This window comes from Poecilia reticulata, chromosome 14 (assembly GCF_904066995.2).
Source record: "Poecilia reticulata chromosome 14, P_reticulata-male-v2, whole genome shotgun sequence".
Lineage (NCBI taxonomy): Eukaryota > Metazoa > Chordata > Actinopteri > Cyprinodontiformes > Poeciliidae > Poecilia > Poecilia reticulata.
In genome coordinates this window covers 16,332,581-16,349,594 of record NC_088843.1, presented here as the reverse complement: position 1 = coordinate 16,349,594, position 17,014 = coordinate 16,332,581, and the positions used below count along the sequence as shown (strand labels likewise).

General features: G+C 38.9%; 1 protein-coding gene across 12 annotated transcripts in view; it reads left to right on the top strand.

Moving 5' to 3' along the window:
• The first annotated feature begins 4,679 nt into the window (after nt 1-4,679).
• Nucleotides 4,680-17,014, top strand: part of tspoap1 (TSPO associated protein 1) — a 64,112-nt gene continuing 51,777 nt past the window's right edge. For 9 of the 12 annotated variants that reach the window (XM_081615615.1, XM_081615607.1, XM_081615614.1 and 6 more), the window contains exons 1-2: nt 4,681-4,889; nt 6,106-7,163. In XM_081615615.1, coding sequence (XP_081471741.1) covers nt 6,297-7,163 — 867 coding nt within the window. In that variant the 5' untranslated portion in view covers nt 4,681-4,889; nt 6,106-6,296. Of the gene's footprint in view, nt 4,890-6,105; nt 7,164-10,511; nt 11,689-17,014 lie in introns of those variants that run through there. The other 3 variants (XM_081615611.1, XM_081615612.1, XM_081615613.1) reach the window with 3 other exon arrangements.

Below are 17,014 nucleotides of genomic sequence, written 5' to 3'. Positions count from 1 at the left end.
CAACCTATTGTACTTGGGTTCTGGTGTCTGTTTTAGAAGAATCTCAGTGCTGCAGATCTTTGTGAGTAGCAGCATATTCATCGATCACCTGTACTGTAACCTCACGGTGTGAAGTTTTCACCAAGTTGTGCCATAAGACATATTTTTGACCCCATTTCTTTTTTTATATAATTTGAGATTGACACAAGCGAGGACGGTGAGAGATCCGGGCGCTTTTGTCTTGCGCAATTATTTGAAGTGGGTCATGAAGAAAGCTAGTGTTCCATGTCCCCCAGGTGGGGAAAGGTATGATGGACTTCAAAAGAGCGAGATACACGCAAATAATTGGGAACTTATTCCATTATTCCCATGTTATGTCCCGAATTTTATGAATTCTGGATTCATAAATTGATTAAAAAAAGACTCACAAACTCAATCTAGCACATTTGTTTGAAACGGTTTGGTAGCAAAAAAAAAAAACATTGCCGGTATTACATAACTACAAATGTACTGAAAATTAAGTAAGGAGATGCCACTTTGTCCTTTGAGGGCCACGTCCCACACAGAGCAATAGTGAGAATAGTGAGAGTAATTCACAGGATAGGTCAGCATTAAAAAATCAGGAGAGTCAAGTGACTAGAGAATAAAAGGCTGTAAGTCAGCACCGTACCTGCCTCTGGTCATTTCTGTGAATAAACCTATTCAGAGAACTCTACTTCATTGGTTGTTTGAGTACAAATTACCTAAAGTGCCACATTGTGTAGGTTTAAGGGTCGTGTTAAAAGAAGTTCCCAACAGCGTTGTTGGAATTAAAGGAGGTAAGTTATGGAAAAAAATAAATACAAATAAACAACCCCAGAAATGATTGTTTTAATAAACAGTTACTGTAAAACACATTCAGTTGAAACCAGATATTTACTTCTTGACTGACCTTCCAGTTTTAGGTCAGTTTAGGATTACCGAGGCAATTTATATTTCCAAGTCAAACAGAGAAAACTTTTTTTTTTTCACTATTTTTTCTACTACTTTCTTTAGAGAGGCAATATTATGGGGTTTCCAGTCACATTGTTCCATTTTATAGTATAAGTAAATAAGTGTGTTACCATCAGTTGTTATAAAAATCCTAAATGTATCAAATATGACTTCAAAGAAATTTGACTTCACAATTTATTCCATGTGTCTTTAAGAAACGCTTGGTCTTTTTGATACTCTTCACAACATCACTCCTCCATTAAGCCTTTAACAACATTTTTACCAGTGTTGCCCTGAGAAGTAGCTTAAAAATCGATTTTTATATCCCCTTTAACCAAGTACTGGCTTTGACAACAGGAAGGAACCGATGATGATTTTATGGATTTGTATGATGTGGATGGGTTCATTCTCAACATTCTAGTTAAATTGAGACATGGTCATATCTTAAAGCAACAACTCAAATACACAGTTTCCTTGTGTGACATTGTGGGAAACTTAAACCAGAGGGGAATGTGGACCCCAGAGCCATGGATTAAAGGCCATTCAGAGAAGAATAAATAATGCTGTGTTTTCCTCCATCTCTTTTAGCCATGCTCATATAGACATACAGCGCGCACATAGCGCACACGCTTGCAAAGTTAGGGCTAAAGGAAATGACACATTAGGGAACGCTCTCTTTAGGCCAACAGGGAGAACTAGAAACTATTGTTTGGGGGCCATTTTGCTCTGTTCATGCTATCATAAGGATAGCATGAACAAATGGGCCAGCGCTGTATTTTAGTCCTAATAGATGGAATTCATGAATTCAACTCACTAACTCGTCTTCAAGCTCATGTATAAAGAACCTAAATGGAGAAGGGATGATTCTCTGATCAACCATAGAACAAAAGCAGAAGACCTTATTAAGACCTGAAGAGCCATGGATTAAAGGCCATTCAGAGAAGAGTCCAAAAGGAAGATAAAACACAGAAATTACAGTTTGCACACGGACTCGGGAACAATGTTGTTCATTTTTGGAGACGTGCCCTCTCTATTGGATTTAAGGGCACCCCGAAACCGTGATTTTTGTGGGGTATTTAACCATTTAATCATTCAACAATGAACTTGCTGCTGTGCTTTGGATCATTGACTTGCTTAATGAACCAAGTGCACTCACGGTTCAGGACGTGAACTGATGGAGGGATATCTTCTTTCTCTGGTTGAGAGGAAACAATCAATTAGCCTCGAAGCAGTGAAGCCAACCCAGACATCACACCAGTTGTACGATGCTCTTTTTCCGAAGTGCTGTGTTAGTTTTACTAATGCGTCCTAATACGTTTGGGACAACATGTTGCATTCAACTGGCAGAAGAGAATTAAAGCTGCAGGACTCGGGATTAATGGCCGCCTATCCTTTTTGACTCCTCTGTGCCACACATGAGCACCGAGATGAGTATCAGAGAGCGAGCAGCCCAAAGACACTGAGTGATAACTCTGGCTTGTGTCCTGAAGCTCTCTATTTGTATATAACTCCTATACTGCCCCTTTGAACGCAGCTGAGATTCTCTGAACTGCTACGGGTTCGTTATAAGCTGATAAAGACAGAAAAAGAGCACTGAGAAAATAAAAAGTACTGAATTACTGATGGAAGCAGCAGCCAGACTGGCGTTGAAGGAATTAGATATGATATTGAAATGACATGCACATACCTTGGAGGATTGATACATTTCTGTGTGTTTGCCAAATAATTACCTTTCGGGAAGCACTTCATCAAGGTCATGTGGATCTTAATGAACAATGTGTTCGTGTGGATTATATCTTCATAAAAGCCAGTAGGTGACAACCGAAGAGGTCAAGTTTCTGTTTATCTACGGGAACATTACTGACCTAATTACAGGATAATAAGCTGATTAAATACAGTAGTTGGAATCTGGCTTTCTTTTAGTTGAACTGTTCTTATGTTACTTGAATTTCTTCTGACACTCTAACGATATGCATATGACAATTCAATACAGCTATCAGACTCTAACTTCTGATTGGTTAACCAGCACAGTAACTTTTTTTTTATTAAATTATTAAAACATACCAACAATTATACATGGATGTACCTATTTGTTTTTAAATGTTAATTTCCAATTTTATTTAAATGTCAACATATATGAAGATTTATTGAGTGACTCATTTGTGTATTCAGCTGTAGCACTCGATAAATTACAGTTCAATTATCGAAAAATAAAACGAGGATTAATTTTCAAATGGCTTGAAAACATTTTGCAAATTCCATTTGCTTTATTTTATTTTGATGCCCCTTTGACATCCCAAAATAAAGTCCACTGCAACCACTTTCAGAAATGACCTATAATTAGTAAGTGGAGTCAACATATATGTAATGTAATGTATAAATGCAGCTGTTCTATGAAAACGGACAGCAGTGTGACTCATGGTTTCCCTGTGTTGCTATTATTTGATCAAACACTTATGTGAACGTTTGCATACATTTTCTACATAAGCTTTTCTCTGTATGAATTCTTCTGTTTGTTTGACTGAGTGATTGATTTTTCTCTTTGCATTTGACACCCTTATTTTCTAGTTTTGTGATATTTTTTATCTAAATAAACTTCTCTGACTACTGATTTGTTTTTATATGCCGTGACCTCTTTTGTGTTTGTTTCTCCTCCGGAATGATAACATGGGTGAAAAATTCTTAAAGTTACTACAAATTTACACCAATGTCTTTTCTTTCATTAACGTCATATAGACACGGACAGCATAATAAATGAAGCTGACAAAAGTGTATATTGCAATTCACAGGCGGATTGGATTCCCTTTTATGATTGTTGTTTTCACTTAGAACATTGTGACTTGATACAGTATATAATGCACAGGTGTTACTCATAGCATCAACAATAGGCTTGTCATCCAACACCTGGATATTGAAATCAAAGTTTTTCTGTGGATTATGTAATGATTGACTTACTCAATCATTACACCTGGGCTTTTTTTCTTCTTTTTTTTTTTTTTTTGCTCAAAAAATATTTCAGATCAGCATATTTCAAGTAACTCTTGCTCTAATTTTGTTTTAGAAGTATTGTTTTGGATAGGCTTTGCAATAAAGCATACTTCAAATGCGGGCTACTTCAAAAAGAATTACAGGCTTTTGGATTATTGAAGGACTATTCTGCATTATTATTAGGCTATATTTATGACAACTTAATATATTACCACCATTTCTACAACTACATCTAATTTTATATCTTTATTCGTTTATTTTAAGATATTGTGTTCACATTTCTTGACCTTTAATTGCAGAATATAACCGCTAGTGGTCACTCAAGTCCCATATACTGAGATAAACGCTGTGAGAGCGTTGCGTTCAAGTACTATCAATAATGCTGTATATACGATCTAGCGTTAACTAATTTATTTTAAGGCTAAAAATACATGGACGAATAAATTTTTAAGCACTTTTTAGAACTTTTTTCCTTAGAGAGAAGTAATATGTAATTGCATAAATATATATAAACACCTTTTGAGTGACACATAACCAAAACGTGTACATTTGGATGAAGGTTATACCGAACCTTATTTAAAATCTAATATGCGAAGAAGATAATTCCTTAAACTATCACGAATTTCCGACTTGATTGTATTGGTGATGAAAGTCGAGATTAATTGACAAAAATGTTACGGAATACGGGTATTAAAATTATGAACCGACGTCGCAAAGTAGACTTGAAAGCAGCACTGGTGCTCGCCAACAGGATAACGGTGGATGGGGACAGTGCGTTGGACAGCGGCAGATAAACAAACCTCTTAGTGCATGACTCTGTGGACCTTTAAACACTTAATTTTGAGAGACAGAGTTTGCTCATGAACTTTTTCTGTCGATATAAGAGGTGTGGTTAAAAGAAGATGTCTCCATTGGCGAAAGTCAATTATAACAGTAGTGTCCGCTAAGAGGTGAGTTTCATATAAGTTCTAGCTAGAAAACTTAGCTAACTGTTGCTAACCAAACGTATTAGCATTTAGCCGTGCCAAACCTAAAATACTACTCACTTTATTTTTATTTAACTGCGTAACAAACAACTGAGCTAATTGACAAAATGCCTCCGTGTGGCATTGCAAAGTTAAGCTTGTTAATTAGCCAGTGTTAGCGAAGTTTCCATCTCGGCGTCCAGCAGCATCCACTGAAGCATCACTAGCACGGTTTATTGCACCGTTAAATAGGAATAGGAAAGTTCGCTTATTAACTTGTTGCTTCGACAGAAAATACATGGACGTGCTCATCTGAGCTTTTAAATTTGAGAATAAATAGGCAGTCCAATTACAGTGAATATGACTTCACCAAATAATATATCAAACAAAAGCATGGTCAATTGTTTGGCAGTTTTGTAAGAATATTATTTGGTGCATTTTATTGGGGGGGACAAAAATAGAGTTATAGGAACTCTAGAAATTCTTTAAAATAAGCTGCAATATAGGATAATATGTGATGAGTCGTGTACCAAACAAACAATTATGTTTTCAAATGCTTTTAACAATGCAGTATGAATTTTTTCTCTTAAAAATGACAATAATTTTTTCCATAGTTGATGGTTAGCAAAGGCTGGTATGAGATTCTTATTTCAAGATAGCTTGATAGCTTAGACGAATAAAATCACGACTTTGACTAAAAAAATAAAAATAAAACTGGTTTTATTGCCTTTTTTAAAGACTGTAAAATACTATAACATAATAATTAATACAGTTATAAAGATAAGTACTTTATACATAGACTGAAGATACAAATATTTAATAGATTTCTGCTAAATCGTGTAATTTATTTATTTTTTTTGTTTTGTTTTTTTGCCATTCTGCTGTTTTTAAAGTAATACTGAGAATATAATAGGCTGATAGTCACAGGCCTGCAGCCGGCAACAGCAGTAGTTTTATAAGAGTAAAACAACCCAACTATGATTGTTGGTTTTAAGAGGAGATTTTCCATCTAGAGCGGGAGTTTTTACAGCCTTTTCTTATTTGATATTTGTTAATTTTTGCATAAATCGCCACACCATGAAGAAATTCCTAATCTATCAGAGCTATTACAATACTAAAATTCTTCATTTTATTTCTTTGTTGTTGTTTTTCTAACAAATTAATCTGCATCACTTTTCCATTTCTCCCTCACCTTCTACAGTCTCATCTTTCCACTGGTCCAGTGTTCAAAAAAATAAAATAAAATGCATGCTGCATGTTTGCTAACCATCCAGCCATTACTCACCTGCTCCTCCTTCCTGTTTCGATGCATGCCCTCCTGTATAGACATAAAAAAATAATAATAAAAACTACTCGTACCCTACTTGCATGTTGTGCTGTGAATGAGGCAGCATGAGAGAAGACAGGGATAACCCTCTGGCCCTGTCGTCCAAGAGGTCATGCCAGAACCATACGGACTACAGACAAGAGCTGGAGAGGCTGCAGGCCGACTTGGAGGCAGAGAAGATCCAAGCACTGTGGGCCTGCGGGCAGCTCGGCGTGGAGCTTCGGAGCCTGCGAAGAGAGGCAGAGCGGGAACATAAGAGGACCGTGAGGGAGCTGGCAGCCAGGCGTTTTTGCCTAAAAGACCGAAACCAAAGCAGACATCTTCTGGCTAAAGAGGGACAAATAAAAAGCAAGGTGCAGTCCTCGGGGGAAGACGGCTTTCGTCTCGGCGGTGAACAATCAAAGCTGGAGCAGTTGCTGCTCACGCTGTATGAAAAGATAAATGGGAAACGGGCAGGTTATAAATTTCACCACAGGCGAGAGTTCGAGCTAGAGAAAGCCATCTTCCTCTGCCACCTTCTGGAGGCCCATGGGGGGCTGTTGCAGGGGACTCCAAGGTCAAGACTCCCCAGCTATGTAGCCAAACAATCCTCAAAGAAGCTGGTCTGTGATAACAGCTGTAATCCCCGTCAGTCAACACCACTCCTGAGCAGCTCCAGAGCACAGCTGGAAACAACATCCCTCAGAGATTTGCCCAGGCACGACAAAAAGCGCAAACCTGATCAGAAGAAGCCGTTCTCAAGCGGCGCGTTGCAGACTGCGGGGCCATGGACCTCCACCGAGGTCAGGGGTGGAGGTCAGATAAACTCTCTGGAAATGCATCACACCAACAACACCATCCGCGCAGTTCAGGATAAGCATCCATCCCTGTGGGCGGAGTCTTCTTCATCAGACGAGTCGACATCGACCAAATGCTCAAGAAGGAACATGGAGGTGAGTTAACACTTATAGTTGTCTATCGTACAATAAAGAGAGAAACCATTTTATACAAACCATGTCATCTAATGTTCCTTTAGTTAGTTGGATTTAATGCAGTTCTTTGAATGAATATGTTACTTCTCACGCCTAATATCCCTGAACCACAAGCCACAGTGGTCTTCGGCAGCTCAAATTAGTGCTGCCAGTCGATTAAAAAACATTTATCTGAGTAGTGCTGTGATTCATCACAATCACTATGCTTAACCTTGTAAACTTGAAATGTAAAAATGCAAGTTTTTAAAAGAAGGAAATGTTTTATTGTTTCAGACTAAATGTTCCAGTTTTCCAGGTTTTCATAAAGGAAGGTTTAAAAGAAGTTATTCTGTTTCAAGCGTAATTTAGAAATGGTAGCTAAAAACTGCTCTTGCGTTGGTGAGAGTATAATTCACCGTTGCAGTAGGTAGACTTCATGCTACCTTGGTTTTATCCAAACGTCCATCGCAGTGTTTTTATTAAAGTGAAATTTGCGCACACCAGTTGAACTCTTCTGGCTCACCTCTTCACCAGCGTTTTCAACTCTGCGTTGTTGACGGCAGAACAAGACCTTGTAATGCGCTGTTTTGAACTAACGTTCTGCATGACAGACTTTAGGTCAAAATAGGTTATGCAATTTAATTTTAGATTAATTGTATGTTAAAGTTGGCAGCTCTTTTGATCGTTTATTACAGGATTGCCGCAAATGTTTTGGCTGGGGCTCCTTTCTCAGAACAGCTTTTGTTGTTTCTTGTGTAGCTGAAAGCTGCTTCTTGGTCTTCACTGGAATGTGGGCCTGTGGATTTAGACAGTAGTGTAAAATAATTGGCGTAAATATGTGTCTCTCGTGTGGAAATCCTTGCGTATCCATTGTTGAGGTGTAAACAAAGGAAGGAGTACAGCAGGAAATATGAATTGTTTGGAGTTTTGCTGTGTTGACTCTGTGATTCCTAAATTACAGATCGACAAGAATGGCAAGCTTAGATTTCACAGGAACTTGCATGCTGCTCCACAAGCTGTTGGATGGTAATTTAGAGTGAAGACCCAGATATTATGGTTGTGTTAGTTCAGAGCATTGAAACACAATATGCTGCTGTTTTAAGTAATGACCCTATTGTGTTCCTGAGATAGATTTTGTAGGGTATTTTGTGTTACTCTGGTTTAAAGCAGTTGGTTGGAGTGTGTTGAGTATCAGAGTAACAGGGACTGACTACAAATGTACAGTAACTGTGTGAATAATAATGAGCATGTTTAATGTTCCTTCCACTTCATAGTTGCATCACTTTGTCACATTGAAGTTTATGTTACTTCAGACTTTTCTTTTTGGTCCCAGTTTTTCACTTATTCTTTAGAAATACACGAATCAATCTTATTCAGTTAATTTGAAGATGCCTGATGTAGCAATTATTAATATCTGTATGCAGAGCAGAGAGCAGGGAAGTGGGTGGAGGTTTTATGGGACGGTTTGAGTGGCAGAAGGGGGTCAGCCTGCTTTGGATGAGATTTGAAAAGAGAAAATTCAGCATTTCATCAAAGCTTGAACCACTTCTAAGAAAAAAAGAAAAGCCACTATCATTTACAGTCTCTGATTGGCCTTTTAAAAAGAAATATAAATAACAAATGTAGCATGTGTTCTGGCACTCAGCAGAAAGCCGTTCACCGTAGAATGTCTGTATTTGACCGACACCTGCCTTATTAGTCTGTCAAGGCGGCTTTGTGAAAATACGTCTGAGTGACGGGATGCCAATGCCACTGATCTTGACGGACCTGAATACAGCTTCATTCTATCCAGCTATGCAGTGTCTGTGGTTTGATGCTCTCTGGAAAAAGCTGACTGGATTACTTTCTGTTGTGCGTATTAACTGGTACGAATGGGCCGTAACCTGCATGTGTGCTGCTGCATTTATCTTGGAAAACGTTATTCCCTGCTGGTGGAGTTGCCGCTACCAGTCAAGCAGTAAATTTAAGCCATAAAAATGCCGAAGAGGAGCTGAAAGTGTTTACAGCAGGCTTGTTTTCTGCTTTGAGGGTGGAAAACCTCGTTATTGTGGGTAAACTGTTATGAATAATGAAATAGTCTGCAGCAAAAAAAAGAGTGTTCTCGGAGCAAAACAAAGGACTTGTGTATCACAAAATTTAAACTTTCTGTTCCACCTTCTCATATTTCTCGTATTTTCATTTCTGCCTAACTGTCCCTTAATCTCACAAGATTTGAGGTCTTTGATATATTTTTTTATTGCTTTATAAATTTTTCCAGTCCTTTGTTGCAACAATCTCACATTGCTTTGAATGAGTTGCTTTGATTTACTTAGAGAAATAGTAAATCGCTTTTAAATAAATAAAACATACTACAGTAAACTAGTTGGTTGAGAAGTGACGACATCAATACTTTGTCATTCTGTGCATCTGCCATCAAATTAAGTTAAAGTTGGATGATGGCAAACGATTAAAATAAAAGATTTCATAAGTACTAATGATCAGTAAAATGACTCAAAATCAATATATTGGTGGTATTAAAATAATAAGTTCTGGTAGCATTAATGCTTACCTTCATTAGGTTAGAAAATAATAGAATGGAAATATATTGTGGGGAAATTCAGATGTGACAGCAGCAAGTTAAAGATTAACTTTGAGGATGAATATTCTCACAAAGGTAAACGATATAAAAATAAGAGTGACTGCAGACATCTGATAACTCCTTTGGATTCATCCATCTTTCTATTGATTGATCATGCATCATTCTTCCATCTGTCTGTATGTCGGCCCATCCAGCCGTCCTTTCACTTATTAATCAGTGGTAGAAATCAAACTCTATTATTTACACTTTAAATCAGCTTTAAAAATAAGGTGAGAAACGACTGACAGCACTGAATTTATATTGAATTTTAACATGAGGGAGTTCAAGTAGATGGGATTGTGACTTATTTCTCTCTTCTCTGTCGATCCTGTGACGTTCAGGAATAAATCACTGTTCTGACTTTGTTTTTTTGTGCTGGAATAGCTGAAATAATTCTTCTAAAATTACAAGACTAAACAGCAGAGTGGTTGCTGTAATTTAAACACTGACTTGCGGCACCTTTACAAACATTCACGCTTCTGTGTCTAAAGCTTTTTCAGGAAGCTGTGAGTTCAGTCAGTGGATAAGCGTTTTTTTCTTTTTGAAGAGCTGCAGTAAAATATCAGTTTGGACAGGGCACACTTGTTCTTTTGCCTGCCTCCCTCTGTTGCAGTGCCCACTGCCCTCTCCACAATCAATAGGCAGCCACCATCATTCCAGCGTCATCTCCATGGAAACGAGCCGTAGCCACTGTGATGATTGGGTCCCGACTCAAAGCTTGCCTTTTTGTGATAGGACGAGGGTAGCAGTACTCCCTGCCCCCCTCCTCTCATCGACACTTGCCGTCTTAGACTCCCTGGCTTTTCCCTCCGTCCTCGTTCCTTACCTTTTATTGCAATATAAATAAGATGGGATTAAGCAGCGCTGTCGAGTCTTGTGGAATTTGGATTAAAACGCTTTGTGACACAGCCGCCGCGTCAGTGACGACGGTGCTGAGGAGTCATCGTGCCACCCACATCCCAGCCTCGCTGCAAGAACGGAGACCAGGAATGGAGACCTGTTAGTTGGACTCTTTTCATGTTTTTCGGTGTAAATCCAGCCTCGTTTGGGACTCGGTTTGAGCCTGCGTGTGCGGTTTGGAAATTATGCACAGTGAAAAAGCGAGCCTGCGTGTGCTCCTCTTCTTGTCCCCGCCGAACCTCTGAGACGCCAGCAACGAGAAGGAGCGAAACGAGCCACGGTTGTTCGTCATAAATGTTTGAAGTAAGATGCAAAAGATTGCTACAGCGCCACGACAATCAGTTGCTAGCTTTAAACAGCCGAGTAGAGAAACATGGAACTGAACATCTTCGATTTGGAGAACGTCACTGCACGAGAGCATGGATGCTGCTTAAAGCTCCTGCTTCATTTGGAACAACCTAAATCTATCTCCACTACATAAACTCATTAATACCCTTATGAGGCATATTGTTTAGTATCTGACAAGAATGCCAAGAAATGAACCTTGCTTGATTTGAGACATTCTACCTTTGCTGTGAAAAATGCACTTCCTCTGAAACTTCAGCAGAACAGGACAACCGTGATCCTCGTCAACCTGAAGAGAGCATGTAGGGAGAAAGGGTCAGACTTGGCTGTGGACCTCGTTTGGTCTCGCAGATTCCCTCTGATGCCTTTTGCTTAAACAGAGGGATGTATGACCTGTGCGCTCGGCCCGAGCAGCCCGAACCTGCACCGACACGCACAGAGATGGAGAGCCCCGAAGAGACGCAAGCTCTCGGACGCCGGCCCGGCGAGCAGGAACACGGGGCTTCTCGGGAGCAGAATAAGAAACGTGGGCTTTTGGACAAGGACATCCCAGCTCCTGCTCATTTAAAGACGTCGCTGTTAGGAAAGAGGCACCATTCGCTTTATGCAGACCTCCATGGATTTGAAATGGAAGGATTACGGAAGGTAAGTGGCGTTTGTGTCTTTTCGCGATGAAGGAGCCTACCTCTTACTTTTATTCCAGCAACATAATTAACATTACAAGCTAATCATGTCCACCAACTGTTGACACTAAATAAGATCTGAATGCCTGAAGGTTGTAGGAATGTGCATCCAGGAAGCCTTTGAATGAGGTAGTGTGAGCAGCATAGTTGTGCAGACAAGTTATCTGGAGCAAAGTTGTGCTTGGCCTGAGTTATTCTGACTGAGGATGACCCAGTAGCTATTTTCACTCGTATGGGTGTCCTTAAAGAAGGCACAACTCAGACTGCATGCTAAAGTTGGGGGGTAAAACCCTTTTGATTTTTGTTACCACATGTTCTTTTGTTGTAGAATTACACAGTTTATCCACTCTAGACTAAGAAGAATCCAGTGGAGTCACTTTTTATATATCTGAGTTATGAAATAGAAGAATACAATATAATTCCCTTTCTTGTCCTCAAGAAATACTCAGTGATGTACAGTATTTGTAAAATTATTCATACACTTTGAACTTTTGTTTGCAAAGCAGCTCAAAGCCAGTCAGATTAAATGGAGACTATTTGTAAAAATCAGTTCTGAAAGCTTGGATTTAGATCTGGACCTTGATAAGAGTCGTCCTGTGGGAACGTAGACCTCCGCCCGACTTTCAGATCTTTTGTAAACTCGAACAGGCTTTACTTTCAGGATTCCTGTCAACATGGAGCAGCTGTCACGTCAATCCTGAAGAATAAAACTTGTAACGATGACTCCTTATGACTCTCTTAACAATACACACAAAGACACCGTATTTTTTCAGATTTTTATTTGATTTTATTTGTAAACTTCCTTCCATTCCCATAGTTATGCATTACTTTATGTAAACATAAAGTCCCAGTAAAATACATTGAAGTTTGTGTTTGAAATGAGACAAAATGTGATGAGTATAAATACTTTCCTAGCATTAAAAATCAGCCATTTGAAGAGCATTTTGATATATTTTCTTTATGCTTTTCCACTTTCACTTTTTGACGATTTCATTGTGTCCTTAGTCTTGACAAGCTTTTTACATCAAGCTAGTAATTTGATCCCTGCTGCGTTCCCCACCTCCGTCTCTTTATTACCCTATCAATGTAATCGCGGCTAAACAAAAGCTCCCTAATAAACCCTCAGCGCCCAACCTGGGAGCAAATGTGTGGCCGCAGCCGGTGAGATGAAGCATTAAATGACACATTAGGAAAGATTATTTGGTCATTTCCCAGCAAGGGTCTGCAATTTGTTGGCTCCTCAGCAGGAGGTTGTCACATTCAGATTACCCTTCAGAATCAGCTGTGAATTTAACACAAATAACCTTAATTTGACACATTTTCAGTCTAAAATGTAAAAAGTAATCTTTTGTGGGAGTAAAAGATTGCTGGGATTACATACAAGAACTTGTCTATCAGGTATTCAGAACACTTTGCGATAAATAACGACAGGTCCAACCACATGTTTGCATTAGAAGCGCAAGAACTTTTTCTTGTTTTGCCATTAAAGGTGATCCTTAAAGATAATCATTCCTAGATGTAACACGTAGTTGCAGAGGTTGTCGACTGGCAGAGAAAGTTTCCGTACAAATATGTGTTTCTATCTGTTGGAACAAGATGCACAACTCCATGTGAACAGTCCTTAACTACCTGTCAGGTTGTCTGTCTGCTCTCGTTAACACCTGGTTTGCACTATCAGGCTTCCTTACAGCTCGCTGTGTTTTCACAGTGGGGGTTTATCTGGGAAATCATTTCTACAACCTGTGATTTTCTGTCTGTTCACCTAAGCCAGGTAAGCAACCCAGCCTCCTGTAATGATGGTGCTAAGGTGGCTGGAACAGTCTGAACTTTTTTTTTTTCTTTTCTACTGGTATCTCAACACAACAATTTCAAACTATATTAAATAATTCTATAATACATTGTTCTATTTTTTTTTTAGTTTGAATCAAACTCAAGACAATAGTACATATATGTCATAAGATTTTAATTCTAAGGCTATTTCAGCAAAAGTTGCAGTAGATGTTATTTTTACAACTTGGATTATGATGCAATCACATCATGCTGTATATATATATTTGTTATTTATGTCAGCATTGGTCTTGTTTTGACTTTACATTATACATACATTTTAACTCAGACAACGCATTGAAGCTGGTCCCTTCATATGTGAAGGGCTACAGGCCAAGAAAAATACTTTTATTATCCACTTCCTTTGTTTCTGGTGTCCCACAGGGCTTCGCCTTGGGTTTAGCTCTGTTTTTATTATATTTATTGCCACCTGGGCTGCAAACCATACCATGGCTTTTCATTTTTATTTTAGTTTTTATTTTTGCAGAAGTTGTAGAAGCATGCCTGCCCCTAAAGCGGGAAAGAAAAAGTTTTAAAAATCTTGATGACAGCAAGACTATTTATTTTGTTTGATCATAATGTACAATAGTAGCCTCTAGGTTCTTGTGTTAAGAACATTGGTGTGACCTTTGGTAATAATTTTAACTGTGATAACCTGATGAGCTTTGACACTTGGTCAGCTATTATTTTTCAAAGTTCTGTTTATTCAGTTGCCTGAACAATTTCTTCTTTGCGGAAAGAAAGCCAAATTAAACATGCAAGCTGGTTTGTTGTTATCTGTGGCTCCAAGCCCGGTATCTACAACCTTCACCTCGTCGACATCTCTTAGCTCTGCTGTGAGTGAAATGACATAACTGGATGCTCAGCAGAAAAATCTGTAAAAGCTGCATCAGGCTGTTTTCATGACATGAGTTAAGAAATTGTCTTTGAAAGCTGTTTTTATCACTCCTCTGCATAAACACGGTAAGTGTTTATGTAATATATACATATATGCATATTTCTGTTGTTTTGAACATTTATGACATGACTTGAAGAGTGAGCCAGTTCACCTGTTTTGTCTTCAGCCTTGTGGTTGTTGGAGTTATTATCAACAGATAGTTTTTCTTTTAGAAAATCACAAAATATTTAGGTAGCAATCATAGGACACAAAAGAAAAACAACAATTCTTGCATTGGAAACTGGAGATGGTGTAGATTTATTTTTAGACTTCCCCTTTCCTTTTTTGTGATGAGTCCATAAAAGGTTAATATGTGTACAAGATCGATCTCTGTTTCTGATCTTGGCTAAGTGGTTTCATACCGTATGTGTTGGTGGGCACATTTACTTACATTTCTCTGCGGGTGTGTGTGTGTTTTATTGGCCAGCCATGTTATGTGGTGTAAATAATTGATTGGGGAGTGCAAAGAGAATCCCTGGGGAACTGGTTCCTCCCCATATTCCAGCTGAAGCATGCCTGAGTGTCTGGCTGCCGTCTGGCTGCAATGAGGCGCTTAGTGTTTGTGAAACAGAGGTTACAAGCGTTGTTCAGCTGTCACTTTTCCTTACAGTGTACGTTTAATCTGCTGGCTATCACCTGTACACCGTAAAACTGTGTCAGGAATCGAAAGAATGTTGAAGTCCTTGTTCTCCTTTTGGTTCACTGTATCACTTAAAGTTTAACAGTGACCAAAGTGCCCCAGATGGACAGGCAATCACTGTCTTAATGAAGACAGCTGTTATCCTAATGCACAATGCAAAGTACGTGGCATATGTTGATGTTTCTAGTCATCTTTTGCAGAATCCACTTTCGGTTCACACACGTTAGGAAGAAATATTTTGATATGAAGATGTTTTGTATATAAAAGGAGTGCTTGTTAAGCCACATCCCCAGAGCTCTGTCCTTTCTGTGACATATCGTTTGATCCTCCGCTCAGGCTTCTGTCAAGGTTAAATTGTGTTTTGCTCATGAGTGTAATTGCTTTTTGACCAGAAGATGAAGGAGAAGCTCCTCACGTTCCCATTCTACTTCATGTTCTTGCGGTTTGTATTAAAATTACATTATTCTCACATCGAAGCCTCGATGTCACATTGCCCCACCATACCAGAGGTAATTGTGATGTAGAGTCCATTTTACCTGCTGTTTCTTTTCTCTTGACCGTTGCATTTCAGTGAACTGCTGCTAAGCCTCAGTTCTCATTCTGTGGAGCGAGCAAAAAGTGTGAAGGATGGCCCAGTCAATATTTTGTTAATAGAGAGAACACAGTGCACGGTTTTAGTTGCTTCTGCCACACAGGCTTATTTGCTGAAAACCCCCCAGTGGGATTTTGTTGCACTCGGCTTCTAGTGAAATGATGATAGACCAACATGTCTGCCCTTTACCTTTGTGGACAGATAATCTGCCTCCCACCTACCCAGAAACCTTCAGTTTTCCTCCTGTCATTTGTCTATTTTGGTGACCTTATTTGACTGGTAGTAGCATAAAATTAGCTAATGAATATCAACAAATAAGGAGAGCTTATGAATCCTAACTGAAATGTTGTTGCAGAGCAGGATAGAGAGGCAGGAAATCATAAGACCTTGAATCTTCTACTTGTTCCTTTTCAAACAAATTGTGTAAAATTTCATGTCAGTTGGCGTGAGCATTTCTTATATATTTATTTCCTGTTTTACCTTTGATTGTCTGTTCAAAATAAATAAATAAACATCTTGTGAGATTTTTAATTTTTGAAGTGTTTAATGGCAGGCCAGGTCCAATAGGCTTACTGAATTTTCTCGCAGGCCAAATTTGGTACCTGTGATCTAGACCTGGGGTCTGCAGCCTTTGGACCTTAGATTGGCTTTACAAAACGTAGTTTGTTGTTTATTTGGTACAAGATGCACAAATAATAGTAATAGAAACAAACGACCAATCAGGGCTAGGAGGAGGGTTTTCTAAATGTAGCGCCCCCTCCTGCTTTCTCCTTGCTAAGCTACAGCTGGTTCAACAAAACTTAGCCTGAATGCTAAGAGTAGCTAGCATAGCCACTGACGACGTCTTCCTGTAATGGTGAGTTGTTTTTCCACCATTAACACATTGAGCAGCATACAGGAAGTTTATTGACAGCATTAAGACACTTCTTCTGGTTCTGTTTTTCACAAGGATCGGTGCATTTTTGCAGACTGTAATAGTAGCACTAGCACAAGGTGGAAGAGCTTGATTTTTTTTCACTGATTTGTCTCGTACTGTACTGTCACATGACATGGTGGCAGGTTAACCAAATACTTTTATATTTTTGTAAAAGTTACATATTGCATTTTCAATGCCCTTTTCTCAGTTTGGTGAAAAGTCGATGTCTATTTTAATAGTAAATTAAAATGGGCTTTCAGAACAAAAACTGTTATTTTACACGCCTGGTAACAGACCGTTTAGCTTAACCACGGGCTGGTTACCGTTCTCAAGGTGGTGCCTAGTTCTGCCTTAGACATGTCTGCTTGTTTATTAT